The 13,176-nt window shown below is 39.0% G+C and overlaps 1 protein-coding gene across 2 annotated transcripts in view; it reads left to right on the top strand.

Moving 5' to 3' along the window:
• The window catches only part of PDSS2 (decaprenyl diphosphate synthase subunit 2), a 110,126-nt gene extending 97,525 nt beyond the window's left edge, over positions 1–12,601 (top strand). Inside the window, exons 7-8 of one of the 2 annotated variants that reach the window (XM_063389743.1) lie at positions 1,450–1,485; positions 10,396–12,601. In XM_063389743.1, coding sequence (XP_063245813.1) covers positions 1,450–1,485; positions 10,396–10,554 — 195 coding nt within the window. In that variant the 3' untranslated portion in view covers positions 10,555–12,601. Of the gene's footprint in view, positions 1–1,449; positions 1,486–4,758; positions 5,853–10,395 lie in introns of those variants that run through there. The other variant, XM_063389744.1, reaches the window with a different exon arrangement.
• The last annotated feature ends 575 nt before the right edge of the window (positions 12,602–13,176 follow it).

The raw sequence follows: 13,176 nt of genomic DNA, 5'->3' as shown, positions 1-13,176 counted from the left end.
GTGTGAATCTGCATATCATCTGCATATAGGCAATCACTTGGTAAGGAACATGTTTCTCTGGTGTTCTAATATAGATATATTTTGAAGATGCCGTAAGATCCAATCAGGTGAATAAAAGTTGACAAATCAAAGAAGATGGGAATATACAAATAAGGAAGCAGTAATTGGCAGTGGTTTTGCTAGTTCCAGATGCTAGCAGGCTGTCTCCTTAACATGCATTCCAGAAAAGCTGGCTCTGAGAAGACTAAAGAGAGAAGCAAAAGGGTTTTGTGGATCAATCTCCTTTCTCCTTCAGAGGAATCAATTCTGTTACCTACTGTTCTCCTTCATGTTCAGTTTGTTTAGTCTCTCATCAGTTCTTTTCTCAATTTCCTTTTTCCTCCTTTACATAAATTAATTCATTTTTCAAGTCTGGGCCATCTTGGCAACATCTGTGTGAAGGTGTGCTTGCCATAAGTGTTCCTCTTCAGTGCAGGTCTCAGCTCCTCTCGTTATCCCTGTTGGTCTGTTCCTTTGGGCTCATCTCTGAAGTCCCCAGAGGACATGGAGAGGTAGTGGTCCTAATCTACATCTTTTCAGGAGACACATTGCAGAAGAACTGAGGTTTGGGGTCTTCCCTTGAGGAAGCTAGAGAGAAAGAAACAGATTTCTTTTTCCTCAATGAACCTGGAAAGGGAAGAGCTGGACTTGGATGGAGTGATAATGGCACATCGGGTCAGATCCCAGGGGAGGGTTTTCAGGTTGGTTAAGTGCTAATGCTCTGGTTCTGTCAGGGCTCTGCCACCAAGTGAGAAGGACGTCTTCTACATCATTTTGTGACAAAATTCAGGAAGTTGGACTACACATTTCCCTTACCATCTGGGCAAGAAGAAGTTTCAAATTTATTTGTATTTCTTTCTGAACGTGTTAGGAGTATTTGTCTATTGGAGACTGTATTTGTCTATCACTTCCTCAAAAGGTGATGCTGGTACTTAAATCAAAAGCACCTGGGTGTAACAGCTCTGATAGAGTCCAACAGCTTCTTTTGGGAGCTCTAGACTATGCCTCATGCAAGTCAGTGTAGGTATACAGAGGGCTCTCTTTAAAGAAAGTAAATCCTGTTATTGCTGATAGGAAGTACAGTTTACTTTGGAATCTCTTGGGAGAGATTAATTAATGCAAACAGCAAGATTTCTTAACACAAAAACATTTTGGATTCACCAAATGTTTAACTACAAGTCATAATAAAAAAGCCTAAAAATTACACTGAGTGTCTGCAGCTCTCATCTGAAACAGAACCATGTAGTGTAAGCTGGTAACACATTTGGTTGTATTTTAGGGTTTTCTGTATCAGATTCCTAAAGAAAGTAAGTTATGTTTAAAGTGGTATCTCATTTAATTGCATTCTTTATTCTTGCAACTCTAGTTTGTAGTATGTCGTGTCTGATATAAAATCTCTTTCTTTTTAAGGCACAAGGAAAAGGAAACATTGTGGACTATAAGAAGGTTGGTAAATTACATTTATATCTCATTTTTAATATTTTTTAAAATATTTTCAAGAATATTCTTGACAGTTGAGAGAAACTTCCTTATTAAAGCTAGGTTGTAAGTTGTGTGTGTATATGAAGGGAAGGAGAATGGCTTGTGCAATTTTGGCTTGATTTTAAAAAGCTACTAGTAGACAGCTGTACTGTAACTATACAATGTAGCTATTTAATAACAGTATTTTAATAGTGTATCTAATAATAGTAATTTAGTAATGTAGTTATTGAATAATCATTTTTACTGTCATTTCTCCCATTTACTTACCCAAACTCAATTTTTAATCCAGGCTTCTGATGGCTTTTTCTGTCTCTTCCTGGAGTCATTTGCAGTTTAGATCCTATCAGTAGTTTCTCTCTATTGGTGGAGTACACTGCTAATTTTTTTAATCTCTCCTTAGTTCCATGCCATCTTTTAAAAAATATACACCTACCATGATTTGGTTTCTTCCAGTCCCCATGACAATTTTTAGCTTTACAGCACTGTATTTGCCACTTCTCTGTAATAAAGACAGACCTGAACTAAGTAGCTTTACTGGAAGTAGCTGGGACACCTTAAAACTCTTAAAGGGAGATGGCTGGCAAGGTTCCCCTGGTTAAATATTGGAGCACAGCACACTTGTGGTGGAGAGAGGTGGCACTGTGTCCCCAGCTCGCTGAGCATGAGCCTGACTTGTTCTGAGTCTTAAGCAGATCATGAAGTCCAGTCAGTTATCTCCAGCATCAGTGGGAAATAATATATAAATTACTGAGCCACATGCAGGATTGAGAATTGCTTCTTGAAGTGGGGCCTGAAGAGTGTTACAGCTCTGACTGATTGCTGCTCACATGGAAGGCTAACACACAAGTACAGGTCAGATTATTGTAATTATTCTGTATTAAGAAAAATTGCAATTTGGTTTATTAAAAAATCTCTCTGCCCTTCCTTCCTCTTAGAACGTCAGAAGGATCTCAACTTACTTTGCTATTTAAAATCATTGTGCTTTTAGGTTGTTCTCTACACCAGTCACAATTGTATCAGTTTTCTTTCTTCTAAATCACCACTGAGAGCACCAAATTTATTCTTCAGATATGTTTCAGGGACACTCCTGTGAATGTTTAAGCTAGGTTACTTACTTTGGCAAGTCCAGAATGAGTTTTCAATGATTTTTTTCCTTTTAATTGTTGTAGTTGTGATCCACACAGTGTCATTTACATACTTTGAAACCAAAAGGCAAAGGGGAAAGAATAGTATCTAAATTTGCTTTACTAAAACAAACATTTGTTAGAGTATTCTGTATTTTGACTGAAATTGTTTCAGATCTTGGATCCTTCACATGAACTTTAAAAACTTACATTATGCTTAGGCAACTTGGACACTTGAAAAAAAGGTAAAGAAGGAAAGAAAGCCCTTCAAGTTTTGTATTTGGAGCAATTGACTTCTTCCAGAAGACACATGATTTTTGCTGGCTTTGGGTAATTATCTAATTATCTCTTGCACAAGCACAGATATTATGAGGTGAATGATAGTGAAAAATTCTGCATGATTTTTGTGAGTTCAAACAACAGTCAGCCTTTTTTTTTTTTTAGAGGGCAGTTTTAAAAACTGAGGCTATAATGTCTCTCTTCTCTATGTTGGCTTAAAGTGAAAATGGTCATTAGTTATATCTATGCTAAATGAGCTCAGGAACATGTAGCTGTCCCCAGCAGAATAACTTGACTAGCACATGCACACAGCCAATTAGAGGGCATGTTGTGCTGTACAAATTAGTATTTATTTTTTTGCTGTGTCATCTTTTCTCTTGCATCACCAGAGTCAGTGCTTTGCACATTGCTCAGTCTTCTTCTCAGAATCACAGTCCCTTTTCATCTTTCTGTTCAGTTGATACCATTACTTTAACATTCCTAATCAAATCTGGGAGCTTGTTTCTCTTTGAGCCTCCAGAATATCTCCTCTTTAATTTTGTAAGAGCAAAGATCACCAAAACTAGCTGTAGAACTTCTGAAAATTTCAATTATTATTCTTCTCTTAGTTTTTATTATGAACTTCAGTGTGCCACTTAATTGAGATAAAAATATTATTCCTTTAGTTAAACTCATAAACATACATATACAAAGGTTGTTAGCCTACTTAAGAAAGTTTTACCTGCTTGCTGCACTTTCAGTTCAAATAATGAAGGTAAATTTGAGAAATGGAGATCCACACATTTAACGTGCCTCTTTAAAAGGTGAAAGTCTTATTTCAATTTTGAGGCTGCTTAAGAATTTTGATTTGTTCTTTTGATGCATGTTGTATTAAAATGGTACCCCTGATTTTTTTCACTGACAAAAAAATACCTGCATTGTACTAGCAAGTTTAGTGAGGTGTCTGACACAAATACAGAAGTGAAATGCTTTCTCTTGATTTGATTAGGTCCAAACAGTTGTGTCAATAAGGTCACTATGTTCTGCAAAATTTTTTAGGGATTTTTCACCCCAGCTTTTCTCAATCTTTTTATCAGAAGGATTTTTATATCACCAAAGCATTAAGGTCTGTATTCTGAATGTATTTTCTCACATTAGTATCTGAGTGTTTCACTCTATTTTTTCCTATGCTATCACACCACATTAAGACAAATTATTGATCCATCATTGTGGTGTTTGAAAGTCTCTTCCAGAGATGAAAGAATTGTTTCAGCTGTTTTTGCAGTGTTTCTCAAATAACAAAAGGGAAAGTACAATGCATGTGAGGGACAAATTTCATGTATGTCATTGAAAGAAACAGCAACTTTACTGTCCTCCTCACTTGTATGTGGCAAAAAACTCAGACTTCTTAAAATCAAGCAGCTTTTATCCATGTTACATATACCTTGCATGCAAGATAAGCTCTGTAATTCTCAAACAACAAATTAAGATTCTCAATTTAATTGTTACCACTTGGTAATACTGATTAAAAACACTCTGCTAAAGTCGAGGCCCTAATGGTGCTTGGCATTATACAGGCTTGTTAAAGGAGTGTAACAAAGGCCCAACTAGCAGCAGAAATGAGTAAGCTGGGAATAATTCTTGTTTTCTGGCCAAGGCTTTAGAAAAATTATAATACTAAATAAAGAAATAAATCTTGTATTTTTCAGCCAATGACTGTGGAATGCAATGATTTGTTAGTTTTCTAAATGCAATATTCAGAAAAGATAAATTAAGTCAAGTGAGAGAGGACATAGCCAAACTTCATTTTTTTTGTTACGATAGCATTGTCCATTTGCTCTGCTCTCTGTTACAGAGGTCTTTCATCCAAACTGGCATGGGAGGCATGGCATAGTCTGGCACAGCATGCTGTGACATACTTTCTTGGTTTGTATATGAACTATTGTGCACTACATCAACATCAGGAGCTGAGTTTGTACAGCGCTGGAAGCGATGAGTCAGGATGGGGTAGATCCAGCTGTTCACACACTGCATGGCACTAAAGTCTTGACTTCCCATATGGCAGGAGAGAGAGAAGAAAAATGGGAAAGGTCACGTTTGGCTACAAGAAGGTTTCTCAGTGGTAGCCTACTGCTATGCCACTAATAAATAACAATAGCACAGTGCCAGCCAGAGGTACCAGCCAGAGGTGCAGGCTGCCCTTGCCCACCCCACTGCTGAGTGCCCTGGCAAGTGCAGCCACCCTGTGCAGTGCTGGCTGCAGTCTGCAGCCCCATGGTGTGAGGGACAGTCATCCCATGGCTTTGTTAACGTTCTAGGGAGAAACCATGACGTGTGTCATGGGACTGTAGCCCACAGGCTGCTCACCCTCTTGCTTCTGAAATGCAGCAAAGAGTTAAAAACAGAGGGTTGTTGTTTATAGATGCTGATGACCTGTGTTGGTTTTGCATGAAGATTTGTCTTGTTTGTTTTGGAGCAACCACTGTCATTAGTTCCTTCTGTTATGTGTGATAAAAAACACAGCACAGTCAGTTACTTAATGAAGATGGGGCTTTTTAGATGTGTTAGTGGTGTTACAAAAGCATCCAAAACATTCAGATAAAGCAATTTTATTATATTTTGAAATTAATATCTGAATTATCAAGATGTACATCCAGTACCAACAATCACTTGCATCTTTCTTTGTAAACAGTGGGTGTTTTCCCACTTCTTTGGGGTGACAATCCAGCATAATTTTTGTTTCATTAAAGCAGATAATCATCACATTTTTTTAACATAAATATGAAGTTGATTGCTTCTGTGTGCTAAGATAACAATTAACAATCAATTTTTGCATTAGTGGAATTTATGCTTTTGGATAAAGAGTCCTCACAACTGGCATTGTTTAGATTTAAAAGCTAGTGGATCTTGTTAAGTTCATTGTGAAAGACATAGAAAGGCTTTGGTGTACCTTCTAAGATAATAAAGAATCTGTACAATTAATCAGTGTCTCAGGATGGCCTGTAATTTTGTGGCAGAGTATTATAAGAGCTGTGTAACAGCCATGTTCCTGTAAGCAGGCCATCTTTCCCCTCCTGTTGGGGACAACCCTCCCCACATTAGGTCTCATCCTATATATAGTGTGAGTTTCAGTTTGAAATAAAAATAAAATTCTTCTATTTGTCAGCTGAATAAAGAAAATAAATTCTACTCTACTGATGGAGGCTTCTGCAGGGTGTTTGGGTCCTTTCAAGATGCATTTCTTTACCTTTTGTAGAGAAAAAAAATCTCAGAAAATATTTTATAAATACCTCCCCAGTAGTATGGGGCATATTCTGCTGCATATAGCCAGGAAAAACTTTTTAAAAAAATAAGTTTAAATCCTATGTTATTATGAAGTGATGCAAATAAGTGATTTTCCAGAGGTTTTTTGAGAAGGAAGAGCTCAATCTTACATCCAGCCACAAGAAAGGATGCTGAAACATTCCAAAGTACTTCTTCAGAAAATAAAGGAAAGAATTGGCAGAATTGATCTACTACCTATGAAATATGTTGATAGTTTTTTAAGATTAACATTTCAGCAGTCTAAAATGCCAGTGCTTATTAAACATGCTGTTCCCACAAAAGGGAAAACAAATTTAGGAAAGCTGGTGCAGAATATTGCAGATATTTTGAGCATTATTCTGTCACTCAGCCACAGATCAATTTAGATTTTGGGTTTGGGGGTTGCTTTTTGTTTCAGCAAGTACTGTGCACTTCAGAAATGTAGAATATTTTAGCTCACTTCAGGATCAGAGAGAACGCATGATATTCAGAGATCTCATTAGATAACAAACTATCTGGTTTAGGATCATCCTTCTAAAACAAAGTCAAAAAATCTGAAGTTGCTTTTGATATTTTGCCATTGAAATAATTAATCCTAGGTTGGACTATGGAAAAAAATCAGGAATTTCAGTGCTCTCTTTCTGCCATTGCATATAAAGTCTATTACAACCAAAATATTCACCACATATTCAGTGAGTATTCCCACCCCGCCCTGCCCCCGATTTGTTGCTCCCCATGGGTAGCACTGTGTGAAAGGAATCTTCTTTCCTTTGGTTCATGAAGCAGAAATGTCTCAGCAGAGATTTGAAATTAGTTGACTTTGTACTTGAACACCTGCTTGGTTTTTGACTCCTTTAGTTCTTCAGTCTCCAAAATCCAGCAGTTCCTAGCTTTCCTCTTTGACCTCTTGCTGCCCTCAGACCAGCTATTCTGTCCAACAACAATCCAGAGCAGTGGGTCTGAAAGGCAAATCATTCACTTCTATGGTATGGATGAGAAATCCTCTCTTTGCCTTTTTAAAACAAGCAGACTGAGAAACACGGTACTTTAAACTCTATTCACAGAATCATACAGTAATGGAAGTTGGAAGGGACCTCTGGGGGATGTCTGGTCCAGCCTCTCACTCAAAGCAGAGCCAGTATGGGTTTGCTCAGTTAAGTTTTAAGTATCTGCAAGGGCACAGACCGCAAAACAGTGCAGATACATTGTGGAGGAGATCACATCTTATCTGAGCCTCAGCTTGGCTGTGCTACTGCAAGACTATTCTTTAAGCTGAATTTAAATAACCAAAACCCAGTTGGTGATTTTTTCAGAGTCTTGGCACTTCTAGAATGAAATAAGGCTTTAATGCCAATGGTCTGAACAAAAGCTTAAAAGTAAAAATGCAGTATTGCAGCATATCTAGCAGTTCAACTGAAGAAAAGTGTAGCTAAGCAATCTGTGTTTTGACTTGTGTTCAGTTTTAATTACTGAATATCATTCTGAAGAAGATTGTGCGGATTAAATTGTTCCTACAAGTGGAAATATGCACAAAATTAAATATGCCATATAAGTAGAGACTAAAAGAGCAGATTCTTATATTTAGGAAAAATTAATGAGGCAGCTTAAACAAAGTTTATAAAGTAAAAAATAAAAGCAGTTAATTTTGGTTTTCTGTTCATTTACTGGAAAAACTAGCTGCTCCTATCCAAATTTAAAAATAATGCATCTATACTGGATACATTGAATTTTTTTTTCTGTATCCTTAGTTTACAAAGTTCATTACATAAAATTATTGAAGCTCAAAATTTGAGAGAGAGTCTGAAAATGTAATATAACCAAGAGTATGACTAAAGTTTTAAATTAGGGGGCTTTTACATACAGCAAGGCTGCTGAAGCCTGGTTTGTTACAGAGTTATTTCCTGGTTTTCTTTAACAACTATCCCACTACAAAAAGCCAGATTTGTGCTTCTTTTTTCCCTTTTACAACCCCAGCTGAGATAGAGCTAGCATGCAGTCTGGTTCAGACTGCTTTGCTTCTGTGTATGCTTATTTGAGTTGACCGTCTGCTTCTGCAAACGGAACATAAAACAGGTAAGTTTTTGAGGGCTATCAGTTGTTCATTACGTAGGATGATCTCTCACTGAAAAGCTTGCCATATAAGCAGGTGTTTTCCATTTTGACATTCCTTGAACTTTGCCGGGAAACATTCAACAGCGGATTAGTCTGATTTTTGTGTAGTGATTCCTCTGCCTATAGTTTGACACGAGCTTTGCAATTGTATTGGCTTCAAAGCAGTGCATGTGTCTGAGGGCTTACACAAGACAGGCGTGTAAATGGATTGTGTCCCTGTGTTAGCATTCTCCCCCTTTCCAGACTCTGCTCTTTCAGCTAAGTCATGGTACATATATGTGAGCATATATATGCCTAAGCTAAGCTTCTCTGGCTTTTGACCAATTTGAAGACTTTCTGGGAGCTATTTTCTTTCCTGTTTACATCCCAGTGTATACTTTCATGAGTATTAGGAGTTATGCTAATCCTTTTTAATAAGCTTTAGAAAATCAGCAGAATTTGCTTATAGACGTGTGGGTTCTACTGTCCCACAAGGTTGTGTCTCAAAGAAGAGGAAGGGACACCTTTGCACGCTGCTAGAGCCCCTCATCTCACCTATCCTCACCTTTGCTGCAGAGCCCTGGAAATACGGCTGATTCCCACTCATTAGAAGACATGTTGAATTAGCTATGTGATGCATTTATGCCTCAGGGCAAGTTCCTTTCCAGCACACAGCGCAGGAAGAGTCCAACTGAAGAGGAATAAAATTTTTATGAACTGGGACTTGAACACTCAAGTGCTGTAATATGCTTTCAGCTAATTTCATCTTTAACTACAGATAATGAATCCACTTTCAGATAAGAAGCATCATTCATTCTGTATGAATGCAAGTATGTATAGAAAGTGGGTGACTTAGAATTTGGTCATATCTAGGATTTTTTTTAAAGATATGTATATCTATATCTATCTATCTGTCTATATTATTTGAAGTGGATATGTAAGGTCATACTGATGTATTTTTTTAATAATTTGGGTGCTGAGCTGTGTATTGATGAAAAACATGACTTAGGAAGCCCTATGTAGTTTATCACTGTAGGTACCTATATCCAAGAGAAGCCTTTTTTTAAAAAGCTAGTGCAGTGATGTAAGACAGTTGTGAAAGCCATGTGGGGCATGGTAAAGATCATGAAGTGCTGAAAAATCAAATCCCAAATATCCACCTGGCCTTTGTTCCCAGGCTCTGGCATGAGGCATCAGGCTGGAGTTGGTCTGGGAACATCTGTATTTTAGAGTAGAAAATATAATAGTGTTTCATGACAGTCTCATGATGCTGTTAAAAAAAAAAATCAAAAATAAAAAAAGCCCCTAATAAAAGCTGTTTAGAGCTTTTTCTAAGTTCAGATGTGGGATAAATAACATGTTTTATTTTGATAATTTTGTTTGTATTATTTCGTAGGAAATTTAACCCATCATTTACCCAAGTTTTTTAGGTGCCAAATCTTTCCCGCAACTTGCTGTGAAATGTCAGTTATTCCATAAAAGCATTTTCTTTCTCATATGGTGTATCACCAAGCCTTTGTCAAATTCCATAGCCTTACTGATAAGATGGAGTTTGCATGAGTTCAGTATGATAGTTTACCTTTTTACTGACAAAAATTGCTTTTGTTCACTGTGACCCATGTAATCATATGGTCTATAAACAGAAACTCCCATTACAAAATTCAGTCGTTCCACCTGTGTTATGTCATCCCATGCGGGTTTCTGAAAGCAGGAGATGGAATGGGTGTTCATGAAATGCAGGTTTTTACTGCAGAAAACAGGAGTGTGAGCAAATGGCTGGTTTGCCGGTTCTGAACAAAAGCTCTCAGGCAGTGGCTGAGGTATGAAATGTTCAGATTTTTTTTTTTTTCGTTTAAGTGTGCCCTTTGGAGAGCCAGCATCTTTCAAGTGATGAAGTAACGGGTGGTGCAGTTTACATTACACAGAGTTTCACTGTAGCGGGGAGCTGAGCAGAGCAGCTGAGAGGATTTAAGGGCTTTGTCTGATGGCTTCGGCTTTGCCTTTACCTCGGGAGGAGGCGGTAGAAGCCCTGTGCTCCCCGAGATAATTGTGCATGGCTGAAACCCCCCCACACCGATGTGCCTGTGTTTTCCAACAGCTGCAGGAAGCAATCAAGGCTGGCAAAGGTGTGACTTCTGCCATCGACCTCTGCCGCTGCCACGGAAACAGAGCCCTGACAGCCCTGGAGCGATTCCCTCCCTCCGAGGCCAGGGACGCCTTGGCCAACATTGTCTACGCCGTGACCAGGTTTCCCTGACCCGCCGCCCCGGGAGGAGCGGCTCTCCCTGCACAGGTGGAAGCAGCCCGGCAGGGACACCGGAGCTGCCTCACACCTCCATCGCCTCGCCCATCCCGGCACAGGAACGCGCGCCCGCTGCCGCCGCCACCAGCGAAATTCGGGAGAGGGAAGAAAAAAGGTCACAGACGGTTTTCGCTTGTCGTGCCAGAAGCGCACTTGAGGCTGCACCGGTAGAAATAATTAATGAGTCCCGTTTCCGTGACCTCAGCAAATGGACAGGAAATAAGTCGGTATTGATTGGGCACCAGCGGGGACGGCGCCAGGGCGGAGGCCGGTGGTTTTCCTGCCAGAGGGAGGGATAGAGGGAGGGACGGATGCAAGGGTGTGAAGATCCAGGTGTCACGGGAAACACGCTCAAACCTGCCCAGAGAGAGAGAGCTGCCGAAGCCAGGAATTAACATACCCTTATCCAAGGGGAAGGGCAGTTTGGGGGGATTAATGGGGGGAAATCCCTCTCTGTCTGCGTGCGGTTGTCTCCTCACACTCTTTTTATGTATTCAGATGTAAAATTACCCTGTGCCTAATGAGTTCTGTATTTGAGAAACTTGCTGAGAAAATGTGTCAGGCATGGTAAGAAGGAGCTTTAAAATATTTAATCAAATATTAATTTGGCTCTGTTAAGGGAACTGAGTGCCTGGAGTTTATACTGTGCCTATGTAAAATGTTGCTCTGGGTCAAAGAATGAAGTTTTTCCAACTCCTCTGGGGGAGGAACTATCCCTCCCTCAGATCCAGCAGTTTGTTTCAACAGAGTCTTACACAAAAGATATTCCTATGTTTGTGACACTTGTGTTCATTTAAGCCAAATAAATGTTAATTTGTAAGGCTAGACATCAGCCTTTGGCAGAAAGGTAGCAGGAAGCTCTTCTGTGAGTAGTCACTGCACTGAATAAAATGCAGAAAATACTGGAGAAGTTTTGAAACTCAGTGTGTTGGATTTTCAAGTCCAATTACAGACAGCTTATAAGGTGTATCAGAAGCCTGCAATTTGAGACCGTCTCTGTTTTGTTCATAGGAGATGATTTTTGTGGTTTGCACACGTGCAATCTGAGAATGTCGTTGACAAGAAGGCTGAGTTTACATAAATGATCTAGATTGAGACTCAGCTACCTTTCTTCCTTCTGTGGTGTAATTACAGCCCAATCTGGAGACAGCTAGCACAGCAAACAGATTTCATTACATCCCTCACTCAAACACTAAGTGGAGTTATTTCTGTTAAATTCTCTCCTCCCTCCTTTTCCCCCTGCACTCCCTCCCCATTGCACAGCTTGTTTGTCATAGATCAGCGTGTTGCATTCCACCAAATGCAAAATATAAATAAAAACTCTATCCTCTAAAAATATATTGAAAATACATCCTGTGTAATGTACATAATATTCTGTGTACATTATGCCCACATCATACCATGATATTTTATGTATAATAAGCAACCTTGAGTCACAATCATTGTTTAGAAGCAGCATCCAGAACTCAGGACTCACTTTGTTCTGGAGAATGGCTTAAACACCAGACCCCTTCTTACTTGCACTTTCTCTTTTGCCTGCCCTGGCATTTTCCCTCTTCCCGAACTCTGGCACTTTTCCCTGAGTACTGTTGTTTCTGCAGCAGGAAGGCTGAAGACAGAAGAGAAGCACTGAGAAGTGTGGTTTATTCCAAGCAGTTACCCATGAAGTTCCCTGAAGTTCTCCTAATAAAAAAATGTGCTTGAAAGTACTACCTAAGTTCAACCAGAGTCATATTTCAGCTTTCTTTGGCTCTTGTTTTTACATATTACATAACGTAAGAGCCATTCATCATTTTTTCTTTGTCTTACATCTGTGTTAATTGCTTCATAATGATTTAGGGCTGCAAAAAGCTTGGGTTGCTGGAGATATTCTGAGTCACTTCACCTCAGCTGTGTGAAAGAAATACCAAACATATTGCAAAACTATGTACACCTCATTTATTTTTTCACACAAGTCTTTATTTGTACTTGTTACCAGTAAAGGGGAATCACTAAAAATTAATTACTTTTTTTGTGTGTTTTTATCACAGAATGTTTTGATTTCTCTTAAATAATTCAACCTTAATTTAAAAAAATGCTAAGCAAACAATGTGAATTGTCCCATATCAATAATATCAAGTAATCTTATATTTAAGGTCTTTGCCTACAATTGTTCAGAAATTTTTGTTGTCTTGTTTCCTCCAGGTAAACTTCAAGCCAAGTATCGTACCCCTCTGTCAGACTCTGGGTGAATTAGTCATTGCTGTGTACTAATGTACTCCTCACACCTCATACAGTTTCTGAGCAACAGGTAACCTTAGGGCTGTTCTGTTCTGGTCAAGGTCTTATTTTTGTCTCATTGGTTCCTTGTCCCCACCTACCTCTAAAGCAGGTCACGGAGAAGGAGGCCTGTGGCCTGAGGAAGGCATTCACACCATTTACTTCAGTCACCCAGCTGCTCATCCAGACATTCCTGGTGGCTGCTCCTCTGAACTTAGCACCGGTATGGAATGCTGCACCATTCCACAGATGCACAAAATACAGGACAAGGTCCCAGCTGCTTTTTAAACCAAATTAAAATAAAAAAGTTATGCTGAT

Source organism: Prinia subflava, chromosome 2, assembly GCF_021018805.1.
Source record: "Prinia subflava isolate CZ2003 ecotype Zambia chromosome 2, Cam_Psub_1.2, whole genome shotgun sequence".
Lineage (NCBI taxonomy): Eukaryota > Metazoa > Chordata > Aves > Passeriformes > Cisticolidae > Prinia > Prinia subflava.
Note: the sequence above shows the minus strand (reverse complement) of the source record. Positions and strands in the feature narration are given on the sequence as shown.